Consider the following 14,192-nt stretch of genomic DNA (forward strand, 5'->3'; position numbering starts at 1 on the left):
ACCACAGAACCACCACAGAACTGCCTGCAGAACCACCACAGAACTGCCCACAGAACCACCACAGACCTGCCCACAGACCTGCCCACAGAACCACCACAGACCTGCCCACAGAACCACCACAGAACTGCCTGCAGAACTGCCTGCAGAACCACCACAGCAGGACAATGTGGGAACCCAGGACATTCCTCTGGCTGCCCTGGATGGCTCCAGCCCCTGCCCAGGGGGCTCAGAGACCCTGGCACAGAGCCCAAGACCCCTGTGCCCTTGATTGAGCCCTTGGAACAAACAATTACCAATCTTATATGAAGGATTACAAGCCATGACAGTTTAAGTAGAATGTTAGTGAATTTATCACAGGGTGAAAAATAGATATTTTGGGGTTTTAGGAATGGGGGTTCAGAGAGCTGGTGGAGGGATCTGGGCGTGTCCAGCCTTTCTCCTTCTCCTTCTTGTTCTCCATTTTTTGCAGTCACGTTGGCACTTTGGGATTGGTTTAGAGTAGAAGCTCACTGTGTAACATGGGTGATGGGTATTGGGAATTAAGTGTAAATATGTTATATGTAGTTTGTAGTACAAAAGGACAACATCGCCCCAGGGGTGGTCAGAGTGCCTGTGGCTGCCCTGCTGAGCAGATCTCAGCTGGGCAGAAGGAAAATTTCATAGATAAGAATTAATAAACAACCTCAAGACCAAAAAGTGAAGAGTCCAGACTCGTTCTTCAGTTGCACGGGCTGAAACGGAGACACCCTGCACATCCCGGGGCTGCAATTATCAACAGCAACCCAAGAATGCAGAAGCCCCTCAGGAGAGCTGCCAGCCCCATCCTGGCCACGGCAGATGGCCATGAAGCTGATGGCCATGAAGCTGATGGCCATGAAGATGATGGCCATGAAGATGATGGTCATGAAGATGATGGTCATGAAGCAGATGGCCACAAAGTGGTCGAAGGCCACGGCCAGCAGGATCTTGGACTCTGCCAGGCTGGTGAAGTGCGGGAGAACATCGGGGTCAGGCAGGTGCTGGGGGAAATCTCCCTGGCTCGGAACCAGAGCAGAGCCAGCAGTTTAAACCTGCTGGTTTTAACTTATCCTTGGATATGGAACCAGTTCTGGGCACTGCCGTGGTGGAGAGCGTGAGGTCGGTGTGAAAAATGTCAATCACTTAATTTTAAAATGTTAAAGATTTTAATGATAATAAAATGGTTATAAAAATATCAATATAATTAGAGTAATAATAATTTGGACAGTTTGGATTAGGAAAATATGAGACAATAAAAACAATGAGTTATGGATGCCCGGGTACCTTTTCTGGGCAAAATAAGCCCAAAAAAGGACCCACATTAACAGAGGATTAACCCTTAAAAACAATAACCTGTTGCATATTCATACACCTCATCCATGATGCATAAATTCCATTCAAACACAGGATTCTGGCTGGGCAGTGTCAGCTCCTTCCTCTGAATCCTGACGGCATCTCCAGGGCTGAGTGAGGCAGGAAGAAGTTCAATGCTCCCGATGATGGAGCAATAAATTCTCTTTCTCTGAAAGATTCAGGTGTCCTGTGGCTGCTCTCTGGTGTGAGTACCTCATTCCTCTCTTTAAAAACCCAGGATGGAGCCTGAGACAGGGGTACAAACCCAGCCTGGAGCCCCAAACAGGGGCACAAACCCATGATGGAGCCCCAAACAGGGGCACAAACCCAAATTGGAGCCCCAAACAGGGGCACAAACCCAGCCTGGAGCCCCAAACAGGGGCACAAACCCAGCCTGGAGCCCCACACAGGGGCACAACCCCAGGATGGAGCCCCACACAGGGGCACAAACCCAGATTGGAGCCCCAAACAGGGGTACAAACCCAGCCTGGAGCCCCACACAGGGGCACAAACCCAGATTGGAGCCCCAAACAGGGGCACAAACCCAGATTGGAGCCCCAGGCAGAGGTACAAACCCAGAATGGAGCCCAAAACAGGGGCACAAACCCAAATTACAGCCCCAAACAGGGGTACAAAGCCAGGCTGCAAACCTCATGTCCTCACACCCTGCTTGTCAGAGCCAGGGTCCTGATCTCCTCCCCACTTGATTCTAACACAACACTCACACATTCTTCTCCCAAGGGCTTCCACTCCAAGCAGAGTGGCTGCAGACAGAGCCAGCTCCTCTTGTATGAGTACTGGGATATTTCTGTGCTCTCCGAGTCCAGAGCAGGAGGAAGAGGTCAGGCAAGGAGAGAGAAATGCTCAAGGGTTTGCAGGGGGGAGCAAGATGTTCTCAGGCACCCAGAGTGTGGAGTTCTGGGGCCCCTGGGCTCAGATAGGATAGAGAACAAAATTAACTCCAGGTTTGGGGTTGGCTGCCCGTGTTCCTTATCTCCAAACCCCCTTTCCCTCCCGTTTTAGCTCTGAGACCCAGTTCAATTTGCTTCGCAGCATTTTTCAGAGGAAATCTAGCAGAACTAAAATTTAACCAGGCAGTTGGAAAGACCTTTGTGTCATGGGAAGGAAACCTGTGGGAGACGGAATCCTCCCTCCGGCCAGAGGAAGGGAGGTGCTGCTGCCCTGGAGAGCCCTGATGAGCCCCAGGGGCTCAATCAGACCCAGCCACACAAATTGAGATGGGATCTGACTGTTTTCAGCAACTCGGGTGTAAAATCTCAAAGCTCAAAGCATAAGGGATTATCCATAAGGCAGGAGGAAGTGGGGTAATTGCTGAAAAACTGTCATGTTGTTGCACACCAAAATATTGACTCCGTGTATGAAAACCACCTGTATCTTCAACAGCAGATTGGATTCCCTGCTCACACTCAGTTTCATGTCTAAGACACCCTGAACCAAGAAAGTGTCCAGGGAAACACAGTATGACAGTGGATCAGCTTTGAAAATCAAATTAATAAAAATCATACCTGATTCAATAAGAAGAAGAAGAAGAAGAAGAAGAAGAAGAAGAAGAAGAAGAAGAAGAAGAAGAAGAAGAAGAAAAGAAGAAGAAGAAATAAGAAGAAAGAAGAAGAAGAAGAAGAGCTATTATATAACAAAACCTACTATTCTCTAATAATAACAACAAATTTTGTAATTTTTTAAAAAGCAGTTCAGTATAAATGCTGCATCAAACAAAAACAGATGTGAGGTGTTAAGAGAATAGATATTACCAGTGCTGGGAGCTGGCAGCTGCGCTGCCATGCCAACAGCTCAGCCTCTGTGACAAAATGAAAATACTGAACTGCAAATAAACAGGGATCCAGTGGGAATCTCAGAGCACCCAGGAGCTCTGCACCAAAGGAGTCCCTCAGCTTTAGACCCCTTCTCCCAAACCTATCAGAGCCCGTTCTCCACGATGTTCTGGGTCCTTTCCCATGACCCATCCTCATTATAAAACTCTGCAATTACACTTTTCTATGTGACTCTAAGGGTGCAGGGCTCTGCCTCTCCCCTAAAACCTTTCCCTTTTACATTAAATAAAACAGGAGCTCCATGTGCCCCGGGAAGGGCTGAGCGCTCTGGGGTCGCTGTGGGAGGGTTCGGCACCAACAGGGGCTGGAGCCCCCCGAGCCCGGCCTTGGGGAGAGCTCAGGGACGGGGGTCCCCACAGAACCCGGCGGTTCCCGCTGTTATAAACGATCAGTCAAAAGCCAAATCATCAAAAATGCGAAAATATTTATTTATCTTTTTCTGCCACCAAAATGTGTTCCCCAAAACCACCACAGCCAAGGAGACAGCGTCGAGCCCAGGATCGGTGCTGGGTGAACCTGGATCCGACCTCTATCGCATCGGACCTTCCACTGTTCATGTTTCATACAGTTTATTGTGCCCGAGGCCAAGGAGCCCAAGCTTCTTTTGTAACTCTGCATGTTCACAGTTGGTTCTTTCGCTGTGCAGAGCTGGACAATCACCGTTCCCTGGTTGACAGCGTTGATCGAATCCCAGAGGCCGTCAGAAAGATACTCACATGTATCCTTCTGATGGCTTCTGCTATCTTGACCGATGCTATCAACAGGGCCATGATCCCTTTTAGGCATCCTCCAATCTCCCGGGACAGCGGTGAGCGTCTGTTCATGAGTTAACTGAGTACTGTTCTCCTGTGGCCTCCAGGAGCCTCGGAATTCAAGTAGATGTCTGTCTTGTGGTCAGAGACTCATTTGGATTTCACAACTTGATAAAACACATTCTCTCCATAGCATGAATTATTTCATAGCATATATTGCACTGTGGATCCCGGGGGCTCCCGCAGATCCCGCACACCGCTCTGACGCGGGATGCGTTCTGCGAGCTGCAGCACCCTCTGTAAATAGCAACCCCTGCTCTGAATAATTATTGTTATGCAGATCGCTCTTGGTGATTAATTGGGCGAAGGGAATTTGGAAAAGAGTTTCCCCGTGGGAATGCGGGAGGAGGTCGGAGGGCTCGGCTGCTCTGGGGATGGGAGCAGGGTTCGGGCTCGGGACCCCTCGTGGGGCTGAGCAGGATGGCACCCGTGCCCATTTGGGACGGTGGAACAGTTCAGGCTCAGAGTGGCATCCATGCCCATTTGGGGTGATGAAACACCCTTTAGGGCTCCTCCCAACCCCAGCCCACCCTGTGATGCAATCCTGCCCATGCCCAGACCCCATGCCCGGGTCAGGGGTGCCCACCACCAACAGATAAGTATCGGACAATGCTAAACCACTATCAATACAACCATCTAATAATAAACATCTAACAACAGATAAATATCTAAATAGTAAATAAACATCTAATACTGGATGAATTTCTAGTAACAGTAAATATCTAACAGTAAATGTCTAATCAGAGCCTGTTTTCCTCTTCTCCCCAACTCAATTTGCTTCCCTCCATCCCCACACCGTTTCAAAATGTAAGCATTGACTGAAGAAACAGAAAATCCATGCTTTGTTCCCACTGCAGCTGGTAATTTACAGTGTCCAGAGAGAGCTGGCATTGCAGGCAGGTGTTCCAGCTCCTGCTTTGCTCTGGTGTCAGAGAGCTCTGCAGATGCTGGTGACAACACAGAGATGTCCCTGACCCAAACAGGGCTTTGCTCTCCTTGCCTCACCAGACACAGGGGAGGGCTGGGGGCAGGAGGGAATTTAACCCCACAAATGCTGAAATAGGTCTGAGGCAAAGCTGCCCACCTCCCATCCCAGCCCAGGGCCAAGGCAGCACCCAGGGCTCCCCTGAAGGCACCTGGTGCCTCCCATCCCCTCAGCAGATGCTCCAGGAGCCTGTCCTGTCCTGGGACCAAAGTCTCACTTTTCCCAAGGAAGGACTGCAGGGATCTCCCAGCTGTGTCCCCTGCAACCCTGCAAGGGCTTTGCTCTGAGAGGGGCTGGGAGCGGCCAGGCTGGCACAGGGGACATGTCCCAGGGCACAGGGCACTGCTGGCACTGCTGGGCAGGAGCAGGAGCAGGATCTGTCCTGGGGGCGGCACAGCCCCAGCCCTGCTGGTGCCACCCACACACACACCTGTCACACCTGGGGGAGTGTTGGGGAGACAGGTGAGGGACAGGACGCTGGCCCTGTGCTGCCACCGTGACACCCCCCGGCTGCAGGGACAGACACACTGACACCCTGTGACCCCGGGACAGACAGACACCCTGCGACCCTCCCTGGCTGAGGGACACAGAGAGAGCCTCCCTGGCTGCAGGGACAGACACACTGACACCCTGTGACCCCGGGACAGACAGACACCCTGTGACCCTCCCTGGCTGAGGGACACAGAGAGAGCCTCCCTGGCTGCAGGGACACACTGACACCCTGTGACCCAGGGACAGACAGACAGACACCCTGTGACCCAGGGACAGACACACTGACACCCTGCGACCCAGGGACAGACAGACACCCTGTGACCCAGGGACAGACACACTGACACCCTGTGACCCAGGGACAGACAGACACCCTGTGACCCAGGGACAGACACACTGACACCCTGTGACTCAGGGACAGACAGACACCCTGTGACTCCGGGACAGACAGACACCCTGCGACCCAGGGACAGACAGACACCCGGCGACCCTCCCTGGCTGAGGGACACAGAGACCTGTGACCTGTGACCATCCTGGGCCACCCAGGTGCCCCCACCAAGGCCTTCCTTCCCCCAGACCCCTGAGCTGCCCAGCCTGGGGCCAGGCCCCTCCTGCTCTCCCCTCCATTAAATTAGTAAATTAGTAAACGAGTGTCTCTGCATCAGCCAGAAACCTCATTAGCAACGATTTTAGGCTTGTGTTTGCACAACTGATCCCAATCACAGGACATCAGAGCCAGCATCAGGCCAGTCCCTGCAGGCCCTCTCCAGGAGCACACAGAAATGAGACCTGCATTGGAGAGAGCGCACAGAAAATGAGACCTGTACTGGAGAGAGGATCTGCACTTTGCAAAGCCCACCAGCAGCTGCTTTGCCTATCATTTATTCATTTGTTTGAGCCCTGTGTCACAATGTGTGAATATAAACACACTCAGGGCGCACCAAGCCCCGGGGTCAGTTTTTCAGGCTGGGGTAACTTTATCACCCATTGGATGCAGCAGAAGATGAAATCCCACGTCTCCACGGAAGCTGGATGCCCAAACGAGCCCTGATTGCCGTTAATTACATTCCTGCCCTTTTACACTCTATTGATCAAGTCTCAGATTCACTTTAGCATTATTTTATTTGAATCTAAAGGCAAAGGAAGCTGTTTCAGATTTCTCTGATAATCCCATTTCTCTGTTCAATTTAAGCACATGAACTTACGGTTTTCCTGACTTAAGTCAGAAACTTGTTTCTTTTTTTTTTTATTTTTTTCCCTTTCCCATAGCTAGGCTGAGCCAGAGGTACCTGAGGAAGGTTTGCTTGGCATCTGCACCAGGCACACAGTGGAAGAGAAGAGCGTGGGCAGAAAGCAGAGGACACCAAGGGTTTGGGAGAGCAGGGTGCAGGGCTGGGGCTGCCCTCCCTCCCTCTCTCTCAGGTTTTTGGTTGATAATTGCAGCCCCAGATGTGCAGGGTGTCTCTGTTTCAGCTCACACAGCTGAAGAACGAGTCTGGACTCTTCACTGTTCGGTCCTGAGGTTGTTTATTAATTCTTATCTATGAAATTTTCTCTCTGCCCAGCCGAGATCTGCTCAGCAGGGCAGCCACAGGCACTCTGTGTTGTCCTTTTACACTACAAACTACGTATAACATATTTACACTTAATTCCCAATACCTATCACCCATGTTAGACAGTGCACCTCTACTCTAACCCAATCCCAAAGTGCCAACATCACTGCAGCAAATGGAGAACAAGAAGGAGAAAGGCTGGACACACCCAGATTCCTCCATCTTGGGGTCCCCATAACCCCCATACCAAAAATCCTAAAACCTACATTTTCACCCTGTGATCATTTTGTTATTACACCGTTCAAACCTGTGTGACTTTCAGGTCCTCATACCAAGTTGGTAACTTGCTGCAGGGGTCACAATCAAATCCCCAGGTGTTTTGGGAAACATGCCAGGCTCTGTGAGCCCCCCGGCAGGGTCCTGGCTGCTCAGGACACCCAGAGGGATGCACTGAGCTCCGACACCTCCCTGCAGTGAGAGCAGGACCCAGCTCCCAGCACAGGCCAGCATGGGGAGCCTCTGCAGCCCAGGTGTCCCCCAGGTGAGCGCAGCACAGGGATCCTGCCTGGCTGGTGTCCCCAAGAGCACAGCACACCATTGCTCACCTGCAGGAGCTGGGCAATCACAGAATCACCGAATTACACACGGTTTGGGCTGGGGGGACCTTCAACCCCATCTCATTGCGCCGCTGCCGTGGGCTGGCAGGGACCTGTGAGCCCTGCCCCAGCCTGGAAGTGCTTTAGGACCTGTTTGAACTGTTTGAACTCTCTGGGAACCACAGTGGAGAGCAAACTGGGAGCTCTGAGCTGGAGGTGGGCTGATTTCACCCCTGCTGGAATCCCCTCAGGTGGTTTTGTGCCCCTTTCTGGTTGTTTGGACCCCCAGGGCCCTGCAGAGACCCTCGGCTGGAAATGCTGTCAGCAGCTCCCGAGTGCCTGCACCCTCCAGGGAGCTGCCAGGACCTCTGGCACCAGCAGCAGCCTCCAACCCATGGGACCAAACCCCCACCCAACACTGCCCCAAGGCTGAGTCACCATCCCATTGCAGCAAGGAGGGGCTGCTGTTCACCCTCTGCCTTCTGTGGGGCGGGATTCTGTTGCAGTGAGGTAAAAAACCATAAAGAAAGGCTTCATGAAACCCAGCCTGCTCTCCTGGGGTCGGTGTCTGGCCTTGTGTAAGCCAGCCCTGTGCAGGTTCCCGTGCGAAAGCAGCCCTGGTGCGAGCAGAGCAGCTCGTTAGCACGGCAATCCGCTCCCGGGTGAAAAGCAGCCAGCACTTGTACCGACGTTAGATGGGAAAATGGAAACTGCCTCTCGCAAACTGCTGTGCCTGCAGGCACTCACGGGGTTTGAGACCCATCAATACAGAATAACAACTTGGTATCAGCCAATAAAGGTAATTGGCAAGGAAGCTCCTGAACAATTGGGGTCACACAGGAGGTCTCAAAAAATGGTAAAAATACGAGTTATGTGAATCAAGAAAATGCTTTTTTTGGCAAAAATTATATTAAACTGAGCTACATGAATAAAGAAGAGGATTTTTCCACCATGAAGAAAATGGAGTCCATGTGATGTATTCAAATAGGACTTTATTAAACTAACATTGCACAGAGTGATGGAATCATCCTGGTTCTGCCCCTGCCACTGGAGCAGGCTGCTCTAAACCCCATCCAGCCTGGCCTGGAACACTCCCAGGGATCCAGGGGCATCCTGGCCCAGGAGCTCCCAGTGCGCTCTCACCCATCCCAGGTGAGCTCCTCACCCATCCCAATGGGCTCTCACCCATCCAGGTGGGCTCTCACCCATCCAGGTGGGCTCTCACCCATCCCAGGTGAGCTCTCAGCCATCCCAGGTGAGCTCCTCACCCATCCAGGTGGGCTCTCATCCATCCCAGGTGAGCTCTCACCCATCCAGGTGGGCTCTCACCCATCCAGGTGGGCTCTCACCCATCCCAGGTGAGCTCTCAGCCATCCCAGGTGAGCTCTCACCCATCCAGGTGGGCTCTCACCCATCCCAGGTGAGCTCTCACCCATCCAGGTGGGCTCTCACCCATCCAGGTGGGCTCTCACCCATCCAGGTGGGCTCTCACCCATCCCAGGTGAGCTCCTCACCCATCCCAGTGGGCTCTCACCCATCCCAATGGGCTCTCACCCATCCCAGTGGGCTCTCACCCATCCCAATGGGCTCTCACCCATCCCAGGTGAGCTCTCACCCATCCCAATGGGCTCTCACCCATCCCAGGTGAGCTCCTCACCCATCCCAATGGGCTCTCACCCATCCAGGTGGGCTCTCACCCATCCAGGTGCACTCTCACCCATCCCAGGTGAGCTCCTCACCCATCCCAGGTGAGCTCTCACCCATCCCAGTGCGCTCTCACCCATCCCAGTGGGCTCTCACCCATCCCAATGGGCTCTCACCCATCCAGGTGGGCTCTCACCCATCCAGGTGGGCTCTCACCCATCCCAGGTGAGCTCCTCACCCATCCCAGTGCGCTCTCACCCATCCCAGTGGGCTCTCACCCATCCCAATGGGCTCTCACCCATCCCAGTGGGCTCTCACCCATCCCGGTGGGCTCTCACCCATCCCGGTGGGCTCTCACACATCCCACCCCAGGCCTGTCCCCAGCCCGGGGCTCCATCCCCGCTCCAGGTGCAGGCTCAGCTCCTTCTCCAGCACACAAACATCCACTGAGGGCACATGAGCTTTCCCACTGACTTCCACTTATTGCCCAAAGATTCCTGACATTCTATTTACTTCTTCCATGTGGGAAAAGCACCCGTAGAAATGACAGAATAATGGAATGCTATGAAATGATGGAATAATGGAATGGTGGAATGGTTCTGGTGGGGATGGACCCTAAAGCTCATCTCATTCTAACTCCGTGCCACAGGCAGGGAGCCTTCCTCCCTCCCTTCCTCCCTCCCTCCCAGGCAAAGATCCCTGCAATCCAAGCACGCTCACAAAAGCCATGAACTGAGCTAAAAACACAATGGGTGTCTCCAGATTTGGAAAAAAAATTGAAGGAGCCGTGGTTTCCCAGCCGGTGTGAGTTATTAAGCTGACATTTTAACCACCTTGGAATATAAATCTCCCTGCTTGGCTGGCTAATGCCCCATTAGGCACGGGCCCCTGGCCAGGAATGGCCCAGCTGGTGATTCATTGACCTGGGGACATTTCCTGGGCAGTTTGTCCTGGCCCGGCCCCACCTCCAGCCAAGGAGCAGAGCAGGGGCTCACAATCAAATCTGCCTCCTCCAAACTCAGCTCTGCCTCCTCCAAACTCAGCTCTGCCTCCTCCAAACTCAGCTCTGCCTCCTCCCTGGTGTAACTCCATCCTGGGAAACCCCAGGGACAGACAGATCCATGGAGCCATGGGGGCACGGGGCAGTTTGGGCTGGAAAGGACCCTAAATCCATCTCATCCCATCTCTGCCATGGCAGGGACAGCTCCCCCTGTGCCAGGCTGCTCCAGCCCCATTTATTGACAAATCCAGGGGGCAGCTGGATTTGTGTGCTGCCCACAGCAACACGCTCTCCTGACAGATTTCCCTTCTCACGGCCCCATCTCCTATCAAAAATCACACGGCAGCTCTGTGCAAACGCTCTTTTTTTTTCCCTTTTTCTAAGAAAGCCAAGGCAAACACGAACATTCTGGGGACATTAAAAGCCCAGTGACAGCAGCAGCTTTTGTACCAGCTCCGTTATCTCTGCTGCTAGACAAACAGCCCTTAATGAACAGACTTTCATTTCCCCTGTTCCTGTCACAGGGTGCCACCTTTGATCAAATCAGAGGGAAATAAAACAAAGAGAGGAAAAAACGCGTTGCGAAAGTGAAAAACTTTTGGGGGGTTTGCTCTGAAACCATGAACCCAGCCAGGTGTGCAGCAGTGCCTTCCTCACCTGGGCAGGTCCCAAAGGGCTCTGCAGCCCAGCCAGGTGTGCAGCAGAGCCCTCCTCACCTGGGCAGGTGTGACAGGGCTCCACAGCCCAGCCAGGTGTGCCAGCTGTGCCTTCCCTGCCTGGATGGGGCAGAGCTGTGCTGCCAAGACAGAAAGCATCCCTGTCACCCTGATTTTTAAAGTTTTTCTAAGCCTTCTCAGGTTCATATTTTTGTAACAAACTTTCTCACACACTTTATGTAAATAACTTATGGATTTATATTCTTTTATGGAAGAAGAGAAATTTAACAGACTTGTTTGTCCAGTGTCATTGGAGAGGTGGCACCATCACCCTCCAATCCACTGTCACTTTCAGAAATCCATAAATGTTAAGAGTCAAAAATTAAAAGTTCTCTTTTTACCATCAAAAACTGCATGTCCGTGTCGTGTTATTTTGTGTCCTGTAGCGACACATCTCTGTGGGATGTGGTGGGTGTAGGAAACCTCTGTCCCTTTACACACACTCTGAAGGCCTGGATTGCATTTGGGAGTCATTAAGGGAAATGTTTCCCTCAAACACGGGCAATAAAGCCTTTCCCAAGCTCTCAGGGCACTTCAGCAGGGAGCACCTTCAGCAGCAGCAGCAATGTCAGCAGCGAGGGCAGGAGGACGAAGCCCCTCTGTGCCATGGTGGGCACTGTGGGGCCCGTCCAGCCGTGCTTGGTGTGCCATGCTCCATCTGGCGACCAGCACGGTGTCCGTGGCGCGTCTCTGTGGTTGGAAAGGTGAAGGAACAGGCAGGAATGAGGCTGTAGGGCAGCAAACACACCCAGCTGCAGCAGGTGACAGCGAGTCAGCAGGCCTGAGTGCCTGGATGCTTCCCAGCTGAGCCTGCCCAGGCTGTGCCAGTGAGGGAAACCCAGGGGAGGCAGCTCCAGCAGAAACCAGCAGCAGCGGAGGCGCTGACGGGCCAAGCCCACATTTCCAGAAACCCCAACACCTCCAGCTTCCCTGGAAGCCCTTGGGCAAGGCTGGCTCCTCCAGGCCCGGCCGTGCTGCTGCCTTGGTGCTGCTCTCCATGCCAGAACCATCTCTCGCCCCAGAGCCATGGCACGCCCCAGAGCCATGGCACGCCCCAGAGCCATCCCACACCCATCCCTGCTGCCATATCCAGCACAAGAGTTCTATTGTCGTTATTGTCATTACATTGCCAGGGTTCCATATTGCCAGAGTTTTGTACCTCCTTGGTGTTCCTTGTAGGCAGCTCCTCTAGCTCTGACTCTTCCTTGTCCTCACAGCAGCCAACTGACTCCAGCTCCCCTCAATCAACCAATCCACTCTTTTATGACACTCTTCTTATTTGCTACAGGTGTGGCCTGTTAACATCGGGCCTGCTCCTAACCCTCAGTGATTGGCTCAGCTGCAGCCCTTTGGGGGGTAAGATTACATCCTATACTGCCTGTATTTGCTCATGTTCCGTCCCCCTGCGGGTCCCCGCAGGTCAGCAGCCGTGCCCCCAGGCGGGGCAGGCGCAGCCCGTCCCCGCGGGGCACAGCAGGCGGGCCACGCGCTCGCGGATCTGCCGCGTCCTCACGCCGTAGACGATGGGGTTGAGCATGGGCGGCACCACCACGTAGAGGTTGGCCAGCAGGATGTGCACCTGCCCGGGCACGTGGCGGCCGAAGCGGTGCGTCAGGAAGGAGAAGAAGGCGGGCACGTAGAACATGAGGATGACGCAGAGGTGGGAGCCGCAGGTGCCGAGGGCTTTGCGGCGCGCCTCGCGGGTGGGCAGGCGGAACACGGCGCGGAGGATGAGCGCGTAGGAGGCGGCGATGAGCACCACGTCCAGGCCCGAGGAGAGCAGCGCCGTGGTGAGCCCGTACCAGACGTTGGCGCGGATGTCGGCGCAGGCCAGGCGCGCGACACCCATGTGCTCGCAGTAGGTGTGGGGCATGACGTTGTGCCCGCAGTAGGGCAGGCGCTTCAGCAGGAAGATGGGCGGGCACATGATGCACAGCCCGCGGGCCACAGCGGCCGCCGCCACCTTGGCGATGGCCGAGGGCGTCAGCAGGGCCCCGTAGCGCAGCGGGGCGCACACGGCCACGTAGCGGTCGAAGGCCATGGCCAGCAGCACCGAGGACTCCACGATGAAGCTGAAGTGCGTGAAGAACATCTGCGCCATGCAGGCATCGAAGGAGATCTCCCTGGCGCCGAACCAGAAGATGGCCAGCATCTTGGGCACGGTGGCGGTGGACAGCAGCAGGTCCGAGAGGGCCAGCATGGCCAGGAACAGGTACATGGGCTCGTGCAGGCTGCGGTCCGTGGCGATGAGGAAGAGGAGCAGCAGGTTGCTGAGCACGGCGGTGAGGTACATCAGGCAGAAGGGCACGGAGATCCAGATGTGGGACTCCTCCATGCCCGGGATGCCCGTCAGCACGAAGGTGATGGGGTCGAAGCTGCTCTCGTTGAGCTCGTACATGGCGCTCCCAGGCTCAGTCCCGGCCTGACCCGGCTCTCTGCAGGAAGGAGAAGGGACAAACCACCCTGTGAGCCTGGCCTTGCCCGTGGCACCTGAGAGATGCTGCAAATGAGGAAGAATAAACCACCCTGTGAGCCTGGCCTTGCCCGTGGCACCTGAGAGATGCTGCAAATGAGGAAGAATAAACCACCCTGTGAGCCTGGCTTTGCCCGTGGCACTTGACAGATGCTGCAGAGGAGAAGGGACAAACCACCCTGTGAGCCTGGCCTTGCCCGTGGCACCTGAGAGATGCTGCAAATGAGGAAGGACAAACCACCCTGTGAGCCTGGCCTTGCCCGTGGCACCTGAGAGATGCTGCAAATGAGGAAGGATAAACCACCCTGTGAGCCTGGCTTTGCCCGTGGCACTTGACAGATGCTGCAGAGGAGAAGGGACAAACCACCCTGTGAGCCTGGCCTTGCCCGTGGCACCTGAGAGGTGCTGCAAAGCAGGACACAGGTGACAAGGCTCCTGCCTTCTGCCCCAAGGGCCGCCCTCCCTCGCTGTGCTCTCTACAAAGGACCCTGCTTGTCTTGCCATGTAACCATGATATTTTCTGAAAAATCCTTTCCTTAGGATCTTTCCTCCTGAGAAGCTGGGAGGCCTCAGGAACAAAATGCAAACAATGATTATCTGCTGCTGTGGAATGCAACAGGTGCATCTGGGATTGGTCTCATGTGGTTGTTTCTGATTAATGGCCAATCACAGTCAGCTGGCTTGGACTCTCTGTCCCAGC

At 54.1% G+C, this 14,192-nt stretch overlaps 1 protein-coding gene across 1 annotated transcript; it reads right to left on the bottom strand.

Annotated features, from left to right (window-relative positions):
- Window positions 1-12,439: 12,439 nt before the first annotated feature.
- Window positions 12,440-13,420, bottom strand: LOC132087627 (olfactory receptor 52B2-like). The gene has a single exon (XM_059493988.1). The coding sequence runs from the start codon at window positions 13,415-13,417 to the stop codon at window positions 12,440-12,442; it is 978 nt and encodes a 325-aa protein (XP_059349971.1). The 5' UTR covers window positions 13,418-13,420.
- Between the last annotated feature and the right edge of the window lie 772 nt (window positions 13,421-14,192).

This window comes from Ammospiza nelsoni, chromosome 2, assembly GCF_027579445.1.
Source record: "Ammospiza nelsoni isolate bAmmNel1 chromosome 2, bAmmNel1.pri, whole genome shotgun sequence".
Lineage (NCBI taxonomy): Eukaryota > Metazoa > Chordata > Aves > Passeriformes > Passerellidae > Ammospiza > Ammospiza nelsoni.